Genomic DNA, 20,273 nt, shown 5'->3' with positions numbered 1-20,273 from the left:
TAAAAAGAAAATTAAAAATCATTAAAGATAATTAAATAAAGAGGAAAATAAAGATCAAATTAGGTCCTTCTAACTTTTTACCTTAAAACTTAAAAAAAATTAAAAAATAAAATAATAAAAATAAAATTATGTCAAGTAAACTAATAATTAATAAACATGGAGTTCATTAACCATGATTATTAACTCTTAGGCCAATTAGTGTCTTGATAATACACTTAAGTAAATTATATATATATATATATATATATATAAAATGGGTTGGATACGTTGCTTAGATACTATATTAATTAAGTTTATAGTTAATGGGTGGAGTCTAAAGTAGTTTAGTCTTTGTGACTTAATGTAATACTCTATAAATATTATGTAATAGAAGGTTTAACTCTAAAAGTGAAATAATATATTTGACGACACTTCCGAAAACGTAGACAGTTTGATCGAACCTCGTTATATATTGTGTTTTTTTCTTTTACTTTCTCTATTGATATTAGTTTACGTGGTTGCTCGAATCAACAATTGATATCAGAATGTTGTTGAGTTCTAAACTAAACTAATTAGAGAGAAAGAAGTTGTGTTTTATGTTCTAGTTCTAATAATTAGAGTTTATGGTTTAGGGTTCTAATTTTTCGGTAACAAGAAGTATGCCTCTTTTTTGTTAGTTAGTGAAAAGTTGAAAATAGGGTTTTTGGCTTACTCTTTGTTAGTGGGAATAGATCTGTAGAATCTGAAAGAGAAAAAAATTTAAATTTACAAAAAAATAGAAATTTGAAGATCTTTTTTAAAAAAGAATACAAAATATTTTAACATTAACTCATGCAAGGAGAGAGAAACAAATCAGAAAGCTTAAGCTTCCTTAATTTAGGTCCTGTTTGTTTGTCAAAATAAGTAAAATGCTTATTTGATTCAAGATTTCAACAAGTTCTTGAAATTTTTTAACTTTGGTTTTGAACTTTTTTGATTTGTATCGGAGTTTGTTGAGATGTCTTATAGTATCATATTTGAAGTTGAAAAGTTCAATGAAACATATAATTTTGGTCTGTGACATATGAGAGTTAAAGAACTGTTGCGCAACAAGGAATATTGAAAGTCTTGCATGCTGAAAAAATAACAGGAATGGAGGAGAAGATTGGGAAGACTTGCAACAACGGGCATTGAGGACCATACAATTTTGTTTGGCAGATGAAATCATGATGAATCTGTAATTTCCAATTGAGATATGGAAAAAGTTAGAAAGTCAATTTGTGTCTAGATTGTTGATGACCAAGTTGTACATGAAATAGAGGTTATATGGGCGGAAGATGTAATGGTTCATATTTGGATTAGAATGTGAATATTTTCAATCAAATAATCACGGATCTAGCACAACTTGATGTGAATATTGATGACAAAGACAAAACAATGATTCTTCGGTACTCGTTACCGTCTTTCTATGAGCATCTGGTGACTACTCTTACATATGGAAAAGAAACTATCAAAGTTGAAAAATTATTGCAACATTGTTGGGCCCAAAACCAATGGAAGTAGAATGCAGAGGGAAATTCTCAATCCGACAGTTTATATGTTACGGAAAATCAAGGTCATGGAAGAAGGCAAGAAAAAGAGCGTTTTAAAATAGGAAAATATAGATCCAAGTTTAGGAGCAAAAAGACATTTCGTTGTTATAATTACAGGGAGCCGAAACATATAAAGAAAAATAGTCTAGAAGATTCAACATCATTAATCGTCTTTGGATAATTATTCTTTATATGTCATAGCTTCCTACAATTATAACAACGAAACGTCTTTTTGCTCCTTGACTTGAATCTGGATTTTCCTCTTTTAGAACACTCTTTTTTATTTTGCATTCTTCCACGACCTTAATTTCCTGTAACATATAAATTGTTGGATTGAGAAGTTTCTCATGCATTCTGCTTTTGTTGGTTTTGGGCCAACAATGCTGCAATAATTTTTCAATTTTGATAGTTTCTTATATATATGTTAGAGTAGTCACCAGGTGCTCATAAGAAGACGATAACAACACAAAAGAATCGTTGTTCTATCTTTATCATCAATATTCATATCATACTTTGCTAGATTAATGATTATCTAATTGAAGCATGCTGAGTCAAATCTGAACTCTCCGTGCATCTTCAACCCATATAACCTCTCTCCTTCAGATACAACTTGGTCGTCAACGATCTGGATAAACTGACATTATAACTTTTTCCATATCTCAACTAAATATTATAGATTCTTTACATAATCCATGATTTAATCGGCCAAACAAATGCGTATGGTCCCCGATGGCCGTTGTTGCAACTCTTCCTAGTGAGGAACACCGCAACTTAGCCCTTGCTTCTCGAATGTCATTTTCAAGATTGAATTTTATCTTAAGTTAACCCTAGGTATTGATAGTACATAGACCTCTTTCTATGTCACTACTTCTTCTCCTCCACCACAACATTATTGTGTCTTCTAGGTATGTCGTGGTAGTATCTATCTTTCTTGCCTCTTCCACTAGGCCGAGTGCTTTGAAGTACTAATTCAGGCCCCATAAGAAGTTGTCGATCTCTTTTGTGTTCCTCTCACCTAAATATGCTTTAGGTCTTGGAACGTCTACCCTTGTTGGGTTACTGACTCTTATAAGTGCATGTTCGCAGTCTTGCGCGACCGCCTTCTTGAGTATCGTCACTTCTTCTCCAATGGCTTGTAACTTAGATGTCATTACCTTGAGTTTCTCGTTCAAGGTACTAATCTCACCAAGGAGGGTATGCTCCACGATCTGAGTTTCCTATTGACATTTGGACAATCCCTCGTTCAAGGCACCTTGCATCCTTTCTCAGGAGCTCGTATCTCTCCTTCTCAAACTCGGCGATGTGTTCCTAAAAATTCTTGGGAGTGGCTCGACAATTATGCTAAGAAGTATAACTCTTATAAAATAAACGGGTACAAGTTTAACACCGAGAAGCATGACGAAGGGTTCACCATGCAAATTAGTAGTGTCTTAGTAATTGGCAACAACCGAAACGATAAATTACTACTGAGTAATCATAGATATCATAGAAGTTTAGTATTTTTGTGGTAACCGAGTAATTATTTTCAAGTGTAGATGGTTTGATGTACATTCCAAAGACTATGGTATAAAAGTAGATAAATATGAGTTTGTAAGAGTTAATGTGAACAGTACATTGAGAACTTGGATTCATGATCCGTTTGTAATGGCAAGTCAAGCACAACAGGTTTTTTACGCTACAGATATGGCATCTAGACATGGATAGAAAATTATCACAAAGATAAATCTCTGTTATTCGAACATCTAGACAAATTTTATTTGTGTATGTCAAATATGTTGACTTCTTTAAAATTTTCATTTTATTTTTTTCAGATATTATGGCACCTAAACGGGCTACAAAACGAGCACTATCGAGACATTTAGACAAACTTCGAGCTTGTACAGATGACGTACACTCTGATGATCATATAAGCTATATGGGATCACTTCCGGACATTGAGGTACTAAATAGTCCATATTCCACCATTCCCGAGGTCTTAGTCACCTTAGAGGAGGAATCCTCATTCCCGAGACTATAGGTAGTTAATTACAACTTATACGTGATATTTTGAATAATTGTATAAATTTTAACACATGTCATTTCACTATTATTTTACAGGGTCTTCATCGAGGAGGAGAGGACGAGGGAAGAACAAAAGCACAATTCTCAGGAAACTAGCAACTAGGCAGAAGATGCATTTATAATTCAGAGTTGTGGATGGAAAGCCCATCTACGATAATGCCAGCTACTGGTCTCGACATATTGGCACAGTTTTCTGGAATCCCACGGTGGTGCCACATCGTCTAAGAAATTGGTTTGATCTATCGCATTTCCAGTTAAACCATATATGGCAGTCTATCTCCATGAGTTTGATATTTTTTAATGTGTTATCTTATAATTTGAAGCTTTCATAATCCTATAATCTGTTGTTATTTTTCAGGATCCTTTAGTCTGCAACCAATCTCATTGACTCCTACAGAGATAGAGTGATGCCACAAGTGAAGAAAACATTTGATAGGTGAAAATATACGAAGATTGGAATTATCTCATTGACCATCACTACTTCACGACTGAATTTAAGGTATAATAGTCATTTTTATATCATTATATGTTTAATGGACTATTAACTAACATCTATTACTATCTTATAATTGTAGAAAAAAAGTATGACCAACGCCGACAACAGAGCGAAATTGGTATACATCCACCACACCGGCTGCAAACCAGTTTTGGAAGTGAAGCGACAAATGGTAAGTTTTAGTAAGAGTATTAAATTTTCATAATATCTAACAGATGGTATGTATGTTATTTGTACAGGAGTGGGAGATTGGACACACCCCTAGTTATGCAGACTTTTTCCTATATACACATACTAGAATAGCGATCGTCGAAGATCTAACTCCCGTGCCTTCTCCACATGTTCAGTAGGCTGTCGTAAGTTCTAATCTTTTATATCATTTTAGTTTGCATGTCTAAGTTTAAAATTACTAACAATGTTGTAAATGATTGTAGACTGTGATGCGCGAGCAACTAAAAGAAAACCCTGATATGTCGTTGTTTGACGTGTATGATGCTGCTTTGGGACCACAAGGACACAAAAGGGTGACCAGGATGGGATCGAGAATATGTCCAACGCACTTTAGAGCGGATTAATGGGGAAATTCTTCCCCGAGCGTCAACAGCGCACGCGTGACACAACGTCAACAAACGGTAGTGTTGATCGAGGAGAATAAGAACATGCAAGAACGGATGGAAGAGACGTGCGCACAATAATGACGTGAAATGGAAGAGATGCGCGCACATCAGGGACATGAAATGGAAGAGATGCGTGCGATGATGCATGCACAACAAGAGGCTATACAGATGCTTATGTCTAGGATGCCCCCCTCCTCCCCCGATTAGTAGTGATTGACATACGATTTGAGATTTTTGTATTAATATGATTTGAAATTTTTATTGAAACATGGAATTGATTTTTATTTATGAATGATTTTTTTTGCTAATAGTAGTAAAACAAAATATGAAACAGGTTTAATAAAATTCAAAAAAATTCCAAAAACCCGATAGCAATGATTATCAGCGTTGGCGTTAGGGGAACGTTGACGTTGATTAAGAACAATATTAACGTCGTCGTTAGGGTAATACCGACGTTAATAAGAGAACCAAAAATGTCCAAAAAACCCGAGAGTAAGGATTATCGACATCGACGTTATGGGAGCGTTGACGTTGATAAAGAACAATATTAACGTCGACGTTAGGGGAATTCCACGCCGACATTAATAAGAGAATCAGAAATGTTTCAAAAACCCGAGAACACGGATTATCAACATCGACGTTAGGAAAATATCACCGTCGATAAAAACCATTATCTTTTAACGACAAACTTTTTAGCGACGACGGACGACGGTTATTTCGCCGACGCGCATTATGACTTTTATCGATAGTTTATGCCGTCGCTAATGATGTATTTTCCACTTGTGTAACCAACCATCTTGTACATCAATAAGCCTGCTTCGTTTGGTTTGTTTGTTCGTGACTTGTTGAATATTTTGGAGACAGGTCAACTTGCCCACATTTGTTTGTTTTTATTCATGTTTATGTATTTTATTTTATTTTCCATTTAGATCCTATTTTTCACTTTGACATTGTTTCATATTCTAAAAGCTATATATAGTGTTAAATATCAGAATTTTGATTACTCGTATCAAACGAGTCCCAAAAACATTTTGTAGATAAAAAGACTAGACAAAATAGTATAATACTTCCATTTAACAACTATATATGATGAGGGAATTATTTACTTCCTAAATTAACCAAGCAAGTAGAAAGCAATATTTTAGGGTGCTATATATCTATATATTATATATATTAAATTATATGTTTGGTGGTCCAATCAAATGTAAATATAAAAATTAATTGGGAGAGCAAAAGTACAACTTCATCAGCATTATTATCCCATTATAAAATAAAATAAAATAAAATATAATATATGATGGATAATGACTAGCTATATGCACACCAAAAAGAGTTTAATAATGAAATCAAACATGACCTTGTTTTGTAGTGTACATTCTGTAAGATGTCACCCTTCCAAGAGCCAAACATCACAATAAGGATTAAAAGAAAATGCATATTGATTGTACGGACATAATGCTCTTTTAGTTGATCTGACATTAAATATAAAGGTAAAAGATTAATTCATCAAATCATTTGCTTTGTTTAGAATATTGATTAATTAATCGAATTAATTCCCATATTGAGTCAGCTTTTTCCTTCTCTTTTGGGTTTTTCAAAAAAGGTTTGATGATTATTATAACTAACTAACATGTTTAATGGCTTCTCAACTTAACATTTGGCTACTTTTTTGGGTCACATATATGATTGCGTTTGTTTAAGAGCAATATCACTTTTTTTTCTTTCATTTTTTTTTATCTGTGGGTGTACCTTTATTTAAAATTATAAATTATGGGATAAAAATAAGTATTTTATATATAGTTTACAAAGTTATTTATGTAGAATGAACTAACAAAATTATCTAAAATTTGAATTAGTTAGTCAAATGTTATATGTATTCTAATGTTATTTATCATATTCTATGTACTAGATCACCGTTTTGAATATAAATAACATATCATACATTAAATAAGAGTATATATTTGGTTCAATTTTAGGAAAGTTTATGGCATGCTTTGAAGATAGAGGTAGAATTTAAATTTTGAGACAGATTTGAGGGTGGACTTGAATTAATTCAGACATAATTACTTAATATATAGATTCATATATATATATTCAGCAAATATGAGTGCATTATTGACCAAATAATAAAAGGACGTGAATCAATGTCGACTCACTTTATTTATGTCTGTGGTCCAGTTTTTAGATGGCAAGAGACATCTGTAAACATTTTATTATAAAATTAATTTAGAGATATTTTATATATGTAAATTTAAAAATTAATGATTTGTAAATATATATATATATATATATATATGTTTTAATTAAAGAATTCCAAGAGGATCTTTTAGGTTTTTATTAAGTTTTTTTTGTTTCAATACTTAATAATCAATTAAAATATCAAAATACCTTTATTCTACTTTTAATAAATTTAAATTTTAAATTTAAAATGACATTTTGATAACTAATCCTACAAAATTTTCAAATAACTTATTGTTTTTATTGAATATGTTTTTTTTAATTAATATTTTTTTGGAAACTGAATATCAAATAAGCTTAACTGAAAGATAGTTCAATCAAATGATAGATATAAAAAAATGTAATGAAATGAGTTAGTTTGAAAATAATAAAATTGAAGTAACTCACTAAAGTTGTTTAAGTAGTAAAAATAGTTTTGAAGAGATAAATGTCATATATTATATGCTCACTTAAAACGTTTTAAATAAAAATAGATGTGATGTTAATTTTTAGTTTAAAAAGAATTGAAAGATTAAAACTGTTCATAAAATCTAAAATATATATATATATAAAAATAGTTAAATATTAATTCTTTTAATTATAGTTATTTAAATATTAATTCTTATAAGATAATTTTTTATGTATTAATAAATTTAATAATTTTTTAGTTTCAAACTCCAACTCTACTTTCTTAACGCATCAAATTCTTATGGTTAATTATTGGAATAATTTGTAAATTATTTTAATAATTTTGTTCAATATAAATTTAAAAAATGTATGTCTTTTTTTAATAAAAACTTAAAAAATAGTAATATGATATATAATAATAATAATTTTTAAAAAAATATAATATAATTTAGTATTTTTATTTATGAATTGAATGATAGGATTTATAATGAAATGATATTTTGATTAAGTTGAATTGTTAAAAAATAAAATCAAATTAGGTCTATATATTTGATCAATTTGACAGCAACTCTTTCAATTTGACTTCAACATATTTAATCAATTTGACATCAACTCTTTTAATTTGACTTCAACTCTTTCAATTTAGGTTATTAATATATTACTTTTGAATATTTTTCTTTCAATATTTATCTCATTAATTAAAGTATCTCTGTGTCATGACTTGTTTATAAGTGATATTGGAACTAATCAGTAAAATACAAAAAAAAAAATCTAAGAAAAGAAAACTCTGGTGATCATTATATTTTGAAATAAATAATTAATATATATTTAATTACACTAACATGGCTTCAAGAAGCTTATTTATTTTATTTTTTTTTAGAGAGATTATTATTAAAATCCACCTTAATTGTCTACTAATTTTATCGATCTTATATGAATTAAAAAAAGTGTTGACAGATAACAGAAATTTGGTGTTATGAATAGTGTCAGGAATGAATTAAATGACGTGACAATACGTGATTGAACTTGAAAAATAAAATTTCTTTCGTATTATATTTAAGTTCAATCACGTGTTGTCATATCATATCATTTCCGACAGTATTCATAATACAAAATTATCGCTCTCTAACTTCACACATTAACAAAATAATTTTAATATAATATTCAATTGAAATTGAAAGAATTAATTTTTAAGAAAATAAAGTAAAATATATATAAAAGTTGTTCGGATTTACTTGGAATAGTTACTGAGGCAATTATCACAAATTGGATGACTGGATGACAGAAGGTAAAATAATAATGAAAGACGCGTGACCAATTTCATTTATGTTTTGGCTTAGCATGGAAATTTGGGAATTTAAATGGTGAAAAAGTGAAACGGCGCTGTGTCTGTGAAAGGATTACGATATCGATACTCGAGCCCCACTCTCTCTCCTCTCTCTTTATTGTTACAGTTCGTTTCCATCTCCTCATGAACCCTAACTAAACCATCGTCAAAATATAACAAATCCTTACATCCTCGATACAAGAGATCCTTGAACCTAGCTAGCTAGCTCTGTTTCGCTCCAAATCCGGAACGCTTTAGGTAAAGTCAAGGTCGGCTAATGGCGATTTACGATTTACAGTATAGCTTCGGGATTGCTTATAGACTTGCAGAGAAAGCGATAACAGAGACGACGAAGAACAGTGAACAATAACTATCTTCCATTTCCTTATTTTGACAGGTGTCGACGGTGAGAGAGACCGATGCTAAAAATTTGAATCTCGGGAACAACTTCAGGTCAGGTCAGATTTACTTAATCAGTTTTCTCTCCTCTGAATCCTCTGAAAATCTCCATTGAAAGCTCTAAATGACTAGTTCTAAGACTTCAGTGACAAATTTCAATTCAATCTCGTAATATCTTCTATAGATTTCAATTAATTATTAGTTTGATTACGTAATTGAGTTGTACGGTTTGATTCGAAGGACCTAAAATCCATGGTTCCTCTTTGGTTTAATTTGTTCAATCGGTTTGATTCAGGCGATATTATCAATGATATCAGATCTATTGCATGTATTGATAGAACAGTTGCAGACATTATAATTTACTTCTTTCTAATCACTATACATTAATCTATTCTTACATGCATGTGTATATATATAATATATATAGTAAACAGTATCAATTAAACAAGAACAATTTACTAAACTGTATGAATTAATCACTTCTTGTATATATATATATGATCATTTACACAGAAATTGAAGCTATGTGTCATGGATCTTAATGTCTGCAATTTTTTAGTGTCAGTGAGCAGCTTTAATTACGGATCTAAAGGCTTTTTACAAATTGTCGCCATTACTTCTGATCATCCATTGTTGTTTTCTTCTATCAGAGGGGAGCTGCTATCTAGCTAGCTTGAATAGGAAGCAGGGAAAATTCAGATCTATTCAAGAGAGAGACTGAATCGGTAAATACTCAAATCTTGTTTTTTTCCTTCTATCTTTCATCATTTTGCTTTGTCATTATCAAATTCATTTTCATAACTCATCCAAATGCAAGCTCATAAACCTAAAATAGGTCATAACTATTTTTTAAATTATATTACAATATAAATTTCATTATTTCAAGGAATTATTGTTTTGGGATAGTTCAAATAAAAAAAGTTTAAAACATAGTTTTGATTTCATTAAAACTACATTTATAACTAGTTTTGAAAGTAATTACCATGTAAACTTCATTATTTAAAAAATTACGGTTATAGTGATCATATTTTGTAAAGAAATCACCTACAAATAAAATGTTCATGTTCATTAATGTTCGATTCTAATTAAGAACATTATTAAGTTGAAGTAATGATTCCCAGATAATAAACGCTGGATAGTTAATTATATATTGCTTAAAAATTAATATATAAACTTGGATGATATTAAACTTTGGACTAAAATGTAGCAGCTAGTTAGAGTTCTTAGGTGCACCTCTAGAGTACTAACTTATGTATAATTTATTTTTGATAAAGTTTTATATGATTTTAGTGTGCAAATTATGAATTAATGCAATTCTTTGATGCAATTATAACTATATATTATCTTTGTTTAGACCTGAATGTTATCCTATATATATAAACATTCATGATATTAGGGATCAAATGAAAAAACTTATTACTTAAAAAAAATATTTATATATTTTTCATGCTTGAGTAATAAGTTATTCACATATAAAATTGAAATGTAGCACTTGAGGGCTTTGTTTAGCCAAGTTAATAATAAGAAAAAAGCTTTACCAATTGTATGATGTTAAGATATCAGTATTTTTTTTGTATTTATTTGTATTAAATTGGTGACAAAATAGATATATTATACATTTTTATTTTGTATATTTGAAAAACATAAAGCAATTATATTTGACAATTTGAAAATGGCTATGGAAGCTATTTTGTTTTTAATATTTAACATATTTAAAAACAGTTATATTTTCAAAATCTAATTACTGTCATGATCTCAATAATGAGAAAATTTCAAGGCTTTTTTATCCTAGGTTTTTAGGAATTTTATAAATATTTTGGAAAAATATGTTTTTGATAAAATGTAGGTTATTTTTTTATTTTTTAGAGTGAATTATTAAAATATTTTTATATTTAAAAAGTTAATTTAATAAAACTAAAATAAAGTCTTATTCCTGTGGAATTTTTTTAAATAATTACAATTTAATCATATATCATTTCATTTAATATTTTATTAATCATGTAACTCAATTACTCAGTTATATTAGATAGATTATATTAGTAATGGTTTCTAATGTAGAATTTTAGAACATTAACTAAAATATTATATTCTTTAAGTTAAAAAAAAAACAATTCACTTTTTTAAAATTATATTAAATAAGATTATTGAAATAATTTATGTATTATTTCAATAATTTTATATCGAATAAGTTTAATGTTGTTTTGATATTTTAGTTAATAAATTAATTGATTAGTGATTATAATGATAATCATATAAACGATAAAGTTTTTTTAAATAGATCAGTTGACGGGTTCCTAACTAAAAGTGAGAAGATTAGTTGTGTTTATTTCTTTTCCTGAATTATGATTTAATTATATTGCGATTATTTACTCAATTTAGTTGAAAATATATATTTTTTAAACTAAAATATATTTTTAATAATGATTTACGTTTTAGTATTGATGAAAAAACTTAAAAGATATTAATATTTGATAAAAAAAAAAAATGTATTTGTTTAAAATAGTAAATAAATGATAATTTAGTATTTTAATGATAAATTAATTAATTTGAATGGTGAAAGAAATAGATGAGAGAATGATAAATTATTTAAAAAACTCAATAGCTAATATTCAAGTAACAAGTCTCTTATATTATAAATTAAAAATATCTTTATATAAAATATAAATATCATAAACCAAATGAAAAACAAGTCTTATTTATATTGTAAAAATGTTAATTTCTTTTACTTGAATCAAACTGTTTTTTTCTTCTTCTCAATATGTGATATAATATACAGGTTTATTTTCTAAAACTTTTATAAATGACTCAAAATATGTTTGTTGTCCTTCTTGAGTTTACTCCATTAATTAATGTATGAATATGCACTTTAAAAAGAACAAATATTTGAGTTAAGAACATTGATTAAAAGGAGAATATAAAATTGTCTATAATAGTCATTTTAAAACTAGAAGTAATTAAAATAAAATGAATTCTTAACTTAATCCCTGTTAAGTAGTAGAAGTAAAATAGTATTTTTTATAAATTTAAAGGTCAATTTCACTAAAACAATTTGTAACATATTAGGATTTGTTCAAATGACTTTAATTTAATTTATATTAATAAGATGTTAAAATAAAATGAAGTGTAACAAATTAGGAAAGCAGTCATTAAAATCGGGGGTCGGTCTCATTGAAAACCTGATCCTATATTAAAATGATTGGAGTCGTCCTCTTGTTTACCTTTATTTATTTACTATTAATCTTTTCTTTTTAAGTAATCCTTTTACAATGTTTTCTTCCTCAGTTAAATTCCTCCCTCCTCTCTTTTTTTACCCCTTTTTTTACAGTGATTGCGGATTCAGTGGCTTTGCTTTGCTTTGCTTTTGAGCAGTGCAAAAAAGCTTGGGTCGAAGGAGGAGGAGGTATTGTTCTGAGTTCTGACATATTAACCGGCCTGGGAACGAACGTGATATATCGAAACGTAAAAAAGGGATCTATGATGGTGCAGTATTACAGATGTGTATATGTATATCTCAGTACTAAAAAGCCAAACTACTCTGCAGGATTGTCATCAATGTAAAGGACATAGCCACATCTACAACAACTGCAGCAGCAGACCTTCCACTCTTTCTCTTTCTCTCTCTCTCTCACACACACACACCAAACACACACAGAGAAAAGCTCTCTAAAGCAAGCTGGGACAGACAGAAGAAGGATAAAGAGAGTTTGCTTCCACTCTCCTTTGGGAAAGGTATGAAACTAGTAGTAATATGGAAGTCGACGATATTCAAACACAATCCTTCAAGTTTCCCAGGATCCGCCGCGGCGGCGAAGAAGATGAAGAAGAAGTAACAGATGGTAACACTAATAATAACAACAAGATGCATCATCAGGCGGCTAGTCAGTGGCCGTCATCGAGGATTGTTAGGGTTTCAAGAACATCAGGTGGAAAAGATCGTCACAGTAAGGTTTTAACCTCCAGAGGACCGCGTGACCGGCGTATTCGTCTCTCCGTAACCACCGCTATTCAATTCTACGATCTACAGGATCGCCTTGGTTACGATCAACCTAGCAAGGCAGTTGAGTGGCTACTTCAAGCTGCTTCGACTTCCATCGATGAACTTCCTTGTATCAATTCGCCGTTTCCTGAAACTCCTAAACAGATCAGCGATGGTAAGAGGTCTAGTCCTGAGGATGTTGAGAGAGACGACGGCGAACCTATTTTCCAGCAGCTTCATCAACAGCAGCAGCGTGTTTGTTCAATCTCTAGGTCTACTTGTAGCAGTAACTCTGAGACGAGTAAGGGATCTGGTTTATCGCTATCTCGAAGTGAAACGCGCGTTAAGGCTCGAGAACGAGCTAGGGAAAGGGCGGCTGAGAAAGATAAAGAGAAAGAACAACACAATAGATCTATTATTTCTCATAATTCATTCACTCAACTTCTCGCATCTGGAATGAACAACAACAACAACAATTCCGGCCAAGATTCGAATCTATTAAAGAAATCATCAGGACAGTGGTCAATGGACTGTTTCTCCACCGGATTTTCAGGATCTTCTTCTGCTGCTGCTTGTTACAACAACAACAATAATAATAATATGAGCGTTTCTCCTTTCAATGTCGATCACCACCAACAACAACAACAACAACACCATTTCTCTCTACTTCCTGATCACTCCACCTGTGGTGAGTATGACTTAAACTTCTCGATCTCTCCGGCCAGTTTTACTGGTTACAGTAGGGGGACCCTTCAGTCCAATTCCCAATCTCTGTCAACATTGCCTCATCTACAGAGATTCTCTCATGACATAGAGGGATCAAATTCAAATCTACCCTTGTTCACATCCACTCCTGTTGAAAACAACCACCAGTTCCCGGCTGCACTGGAGGGTCGGCGCCACTTGCATCTAGGATATGGGGGTGACGGATTCCTTCACTCTGACCTTAATAATAAGGGTAAAGGAAAGAACTGATTCCTCCTTCTTCTTCTCCTTCCAGGTAAATATTTCAATCTTTTTCTCTATTATTATTATTATGCATATCTTGATTTATTTGAAATGGATTGTTTAATTATTAGAAAAACAATTTAAGATTGTGAATGAAAGAGGGAACCGGGGGGTGTGATTGTAGCCATTGTCCCCTGCTTGCTAGCAAGCACGAATGTGGTCTGGACAGGTGTTAATGAATTAATAAGAAAGAACGCACTTTAAAACACTGGTGAGATTCCAATGGGGTCAGTTTTCAAAAGTAGTGCATAGAAATGCTTCACTTTTGATTTTTTTAAAATAATATTTTTAATTTTGGTATTTTAGGTTAGATTCAACCTCCTCCAATATATAATATCTGCCACACCACATCTCTGTCAGTTCAATACTATTAATAATTTAATTAGTTGGGGTGGGGTAGTGATTAAAAGCTTGTTAAACAGTATAATAGTAGACCCATTGGAAAGCATTTATTTTGACAATAACTTTTTGTGATTGTGAAACGTCAATTAATGAATAGTTCTTCTATATTAAACAAACACATTTTAATTAATTAGGAATTATTATATCCTACTTTAGTTTGTTCTATCTGTGTATTTGTATTACTCTGACTGAAAACACAGTAGTTCTATATGTGTATTTGTATTACCCTGTTTGAAAACACTAGATAGATATGGTTCTGAGAAAAAAAATTATTTAAAAATTATTATTTTTCAAATATTTTTTTGAGATATATATTTATTTAGTTTATAATATTTTTAAATTACTTTAATAATGTATATATATTAATAAATTTAATAATATTTATTTGGTTTCCAACATGACCATTATGTAACTTTTAAGTAAATAAAATTCATATTTATCATTATTATTATTTATAATTATTATTTTCTAAATTATATTAAAAAAATTATTTTGTAACCACTCGTTTATAATTGAAATTGGCATTGCAATTGATAGGTCCAATTTCAATTTTTAAGTTTGATAGGCAGAATTAAAATTGAAGTTATGATTTTAATGAAATTCAATCTAGTGTAATTTTATAATTATTAATTCTACTCTTTTTAGGTCATAAATTTTTTTTTATGTATTTTTTTAATAAAATAACTTATTATTTTATAATTTAAAATACGATTAAAATTTTCAATTTATAAATATTATTTTAGAATTTAGGAGGTTAAAATAGCGAACTAATTTTTTTTTATTTTTTTTTAATTTAGTAAATTAACATTTTAAACTAATATAATATATTATATATATATATATATTAATTTAAGAAATTAAAATATTAAACCGATATTTTGTTTTTGAATTTAAGAAGTTAAAATATCGAACCGAGATTTTGTTTTTAATATATGAAGTTAACATATTGAATCAATATTTTTTTTGAATGAAAGTCGAAACTTACAAATGTTTCTTGATCCTCGAGTTATCTTATTTGGTTGTGTTAAATTAAAATTTTAATAAAATAGATAATATATATTAAAAAATATTATTTTTTATTTTTATTTTTACCGACATAGAATTATAATTCTATAGTTTTCTAAACATCGAAATTGAATTATAATTGAATGAGAATATAAGAATTGAAATTATACACATCTAAAGTAAGAGATTTTTCTAGTCTTTTTATATGGAATAATGGAAATTGGTTTTTATTTTAAATTTTAAATTTTATTTCATGATGTGATGGTTAAATAAATATTGATTATGTAATAAATTGGATATACATGTATATGTTATCTGTTTATGCTGATGGTTATTAAATATAATCTAATATGAATTATAATCGCTCTGAATTGAACTAGTTTATGGATAGTGGCTAATATAATGTATGTATGTATAGTATGCAGAATTACATGTCTACTACATATAGTATATCATCTAAGGCAAACTGTTTACCTTATCTATAACAAATCTAAAACATATAGTATATCATCTAAGGCAAACTGATTAGTTTATCGATAACAAATTTAAAAAAAAAAACTTTTGAAAAGTTACATCCTTAAGAAATAGAAATAAAACTGTTAAACTCTTGAGTGGTGATTTTAATAAAATAAAAAACTAAAATTCTTCTATTGTTGATTTTCTATCAAATCTTAATCAATTAATACAATGTAGATATTAAAATTGAAACATGTTTATTTGTTTATTATATTATTTTATAAGGTTAATAATATTTTCCTTAATTAATAATGAAATCCTCTAAATACAGGTTTATTACATGGAAAAACAAGTTTCATTTTTATTGTTGCACAGTTATGATTCATTATTTCAACTTAAGATATTTTAGGTGAAAATTAAATATATAAAATTTTATTTATTAAAACTATTTTTATGATTTGAGTTAACTAGTGAGTTAAAAACCAGTTCTATTATTAGTAGTATAATGGAGAAGATGTACCTTCTCTATGGTCTTGTTCGGATTAGTCGAGAAAATAATAATGATTTGTGATAACTTTGAGGAGATAATGATTATGTTTTGTAAAAAAATTTAATGGGTATTAATATATATAAATATAATATAATATAATAATTTAAAATATAAGATATTTTAGTATTTTGGTTAATGAATTGAATTATGTGATAGAATAGAAGAAAATGATGTGATGAAATAGAAGAAAATGAAGTGATGTTTGATTTTGTTTGAACAACTCAAACAGAACGAGGCCTATATCATAAACAAGTTTTCATTCAAAAATCACCCTAAGTTAAAAATTGAGTGAATTTTTTATTTTCAGTTTGATATAAGATTTTCTATAAATCATGATTTTATTAGTGATATTTATTTTGCTTCATTTAGTCAATCGAGATTATAATGTGGTTTTTGAACTATTAGTGTGATATTGATTTAGTCATACTCAATGATTCTAAGGAATGCTGATATATTTAATTGTTCCTATTAATTAATACTAAGAACACATTTGACTCTTTGTCTAGTTATTACATAAACTAGTCAGATATGCCTTTAGAACCATCTTCTTTTTTTCTTTTTTTTCAGGACTAATATTAGAACTTAAGATTGACATGACAGATTAGTTGCACACTAAAAAACCAAACACCTTTAATTTATGATGGTTTCAAATTATTTACAGGTTATGCAAGGGTGGAGGTGATTGGTTGAGAGTTGGTTCATCAGTGATTAAAAAGTGTAAGTTTCACCCAAAGCATGCATATGCTTATTTTGAGTAATTAATTAATTAAAGACACCAAATGGAAGTAAGTGTTTGTTAAAGATCCATGTACTATGATGTGATCTTTTTTTTTTGAGAGTGTGTTTGCTTTTGATTCTAGTATTTAAGTTGTTAAAATACTCTTTCTATCTTTTATTTCCCTTACTTGGTTGGTTTAAGTTTTTATATTTATGGTTTACATTCTCATCATCATATTCTTTCTTCTTCTATATGTAGATTTATACTCAAAATTATTATCTTATATCTGTATAGATTATGTGGTAAATGAGAATCAAAAACATAAAGGAGATTTTTAAATAAGCCCAATGATTAGACCATCCTATCATAAGCAGGTGGATAATATTTTTTTAAAGTTTGTGATTATAATGTTTAAGGTTATCACCATATTTTCTTTCTTCTTTTTATTTGACCTTTTTCTATTGATAATATGTCCAAATATGACTCAAACCTCATATTCAATGCAATTCAGTTCTTGGCAAACTTTGCAAATTCTCAGAAATCTAATTTAACAGAAAAGTGATCTACTTTACCAAACTCAACTGCTTCACTTAAATTTGTAAAAAAGGACATTTAAGTTTAAGGTTACAGAATGCTTCTATTAATCCAAGTAGACCAACCAGTTTTTGAAATGAAGTGTTTCTTGACATCAACATCATACCAAACCAAACATTTACATGTTATTTGCTCATTTTTTCACCTAAAAGCATATGGTAGTTAAATAAACACCAACCTCCCAGAGAAAAATCTATTGCTCTAACCGACAATTAATCTTGAAAAACTTGCTATTTTCGTTCATTAATAACTCACCACTATAGTTTCATATCCAATGAGAATTAAAAAGATACTAAACTTGCACTATGCCAGCTCAAAACATAACACATAAATGAAATAATTGCTGAAAATAGTAGTAGTCTATCATATAATTATTCCCTAGAAGAGGAGGAGGCTAAAACATCAAACCGAGTTCATTGTGGTGAATCGAAAACTTATACTTTTTTTTAGTAAAGACTCTTATGTAATAAACAAACATAACTATTTTTTAGGGATTAACCATTGCACCAACATCTCTAAGCCTCTTTTTTCATAAATGAGATCATCTTTAAGATGAGAACTCATCCTATTTGGTAAAAACAAAAGTACACAAATCACCTTAAAGATCATCATCATCATCATCATTAGAAGTGATTAGAACGAATTCATCTCCAAGCAATAAGTTCTCTTCTTCACAAGCACCTTCGTGGCTGACCCATAAGGCTCATTAAACGCAGACAAAACCCAAGAGACATCCGACGATGAAGCTTCCCCTGCTGATGACGATGATTGAACACTTGGCCTAATCGCAACCAAAGTCGCACCTTTCAGTACAGTCCCATCAGACATTTTCACAAACGGCGAATACCAAAGCCTCATATTTAGTGCTGGTACAACCGTCCTCTTTGATGCTGATGATGCACACAATGGCTTCACTCTTAACTCCTCCAACTGTTCTTTGTTCATAGTCACAACACCTTGGTCATCTCCGTCGCTCAATACCACCTTCTCTAATGTCTTATGCTCGTTAATTATCGGTTGTAGCAAATAATGTCTTGCAGAAGCTGCGATTAAGGAACTTATCGTCCATACCACTCTTAGTTTCAGACCTCCGTTTGTGTAGAATGATTCCGGGATGCTTCCTCCATTATGATCATCCTCATTGATATTGTCATCATCTTCTGAAGATGATTGCTTGTCAGGATTTGGGTGAATAACTGAGGAAGCTCCTAGTATCACACAGGTGTCTAGGGTTGAACCGAAAGTAGCTCTCCATTTGAGAAGAACACCATTTTCAATCCCGAGTTCGCCGCTAGGAAGTTCAATTTTGAGGCTGCGGATGTCAATGAAGTTCTTCAAGACCTGCGTCGGCGAATGGTGCATTACAACGCCGTCATCCAAATCAGAGGAATCATCATCTCCATCTGCAGACAGAGTTGACGAAGAACAAGAGATGGATCTTTTATTTGATAGTAACTGACCTAAGGATTGAATAGGCCTGATAACTCCTCCGAAAAGAAGACGAAAAAGAGTAGAGAAAGTGTTGCGAGATTTGTCGGCGGATCCGGATATGGAAGATGGATCGTCATCTGAAATGACGCAATCGACGCGGACGACGATGGATTCAACCTGAAGAACTAAGGATTGAAAGCGGCGAGAAACGCCGACGCATCTACCTAGGGCTTTAACATCGCTGATCTTGTTGAATATAAGGAGAAGGATAGAATCGGGAAGCGTATCGAAATGATCGATTCCAGACGGTGAAGAGATTGATTCTGGATAAACCTTGTTAGTTAGATCAAGACAAGACATGGCTGAAACAGAGAATTGTGAAACCCTAGAGATTGCTATATATATAGAAAGAAGTAATCAGCGAAATTGAGTTAGATCCAGTAGCGCATGTATAGAAGAAAGAGAGATCAGATGTGTGAAAAACAAAGATAAACAAACAGAGAAGATAAGTTATGAAACAGATAAGAAAGTAAGTTATTATGATTCAGTTTGGTTTGGTTTGGTTTGAAACAGATGAAGAGAAATGGATCGACAGACAGACAATTATCTTACCGGAGAAGAGCATCCATGAGTGAGGACAGAGAAGAAGATTTACAGAAGAGAGAGAAAGTGGCGGTTTCTATGTAGAAGAAGAAGATGATGAAGAAGATAGAGTGAGTGAAAGAGAACTGAGAGAGTCGGTCCGTACACTTATTGGAAAAAAAAATAAATAATAAATATTAAGATAATTCATCTAGGTTCTGTTTGATTACAGATATATTCTCCTGAAAATAAATACTCAGACAGCATAAATAGGATGTTTCTAGTTTCTACACATTTTCTTTCAGATTCTTTCCTAATATTATTTTTTATGGATTACATTTTAAAATCTAATTAATATTCTGAAATATAATATATACACAACTTTGTAATTATTAAAATCTGATTTTAGATACTAAAAATATATATGTTAGCTTAGTCTCTATAATATAATTTCTGGTTTCAAAAATAAAAAGAAG

The 20,273-nt window shown here is 29.8% G+C and overlaps 2 protein-coding genes across 11 annotated transcripts; one reads left to right on the top strand and one right to left on the bottom strand.

Moving 5' to 3' along the window:
• Nucleotides 1-8,732: 8,732 nt before the first annotated feature.
• Nucleotides 8,733-17,344, top strand: LOC124931796 (transcription factor TCP2-like). 10 transcript variants are annotated; one of them, XM_047472355.1, is made up of 6 exons: nucleotides 8,733-8,934; nucleotides 9,074-9,129; nucleotides 9,726-9,800; nucleotides 12,445-12,475; nucleotides 12,617-14,270; nucleotides 17,134-17,344. In XM_047472355.1, exon 5 carries the CDS (start codon nucleotides 12,824-12,826, stop codon nucleotides 14,024-14,026), a length of 1,203 nt encoding a protein of 400 aa, XP_047328311.1. In that variant the 5' UTR covers nucleotides 8,733-8,934; nucleotides 9,074-9,129; nucleotides 9,726-9,800; nucleotides 12,445-12,475; nucleotides 12,617-12,823; the 3' UTR covers nucleotides 14,027-14,270; nucleotides 17,134-17,344. The 10 variants fall into 10 exon arrangements, with proteins under 10 accessions (XP_047328311.1, XP_047328310.1, XP_047328309.1 ...); XM_047472354.1 differs by having other exon boundaries at nucleotides 12,445-12,534; XM_047472353.1 differs by having other exon boundaries at nucleotides 12,401-12,475.
• A 768-nt stretch (nucleotides 17,345-18,112) lies between these two features.
• Nucleotides 18,113-19,896, bottom strand: LOC124931570 (F-box protein At5g46170). Its single transcript, XM_047472067.1, has one exon. It carries the CDS (start codon nucleotides 19,573-19,575, stop codon nucleotides 18,418-18,420), a length of 1,158 nt encoding a protein of 385 aa, XP_047328023.1. The 5' UTR covers nucleotides 19,576-19,896; the 3' UTR covers nucleotides 18,113-18,417.
• Between the last annotated feature and the right edge of the window lie 377 nt (nucleotides 19,897-20,273).

The sequence above is a fragment of the Impatiens glandulifera genome, chromosome 3, assembly GCF_907164915.1.
Source record: "Impatiens glandulifera chromosome 3, dImpGla2.1, whole genome shotgun sequence".
Taxonomy (NCBI): domain Eukaryota; kingdom Viridiplantae; phylum Streptophyta; class Magnoliopsida; order Ericales; family Balsaminaceae; genus Impatiens; species Impatiens glandulifera.
Note: the sequence above shows the minus strand (reverse complement) of the source record. Positions and strands in the feature narration are given on the sequence as shown.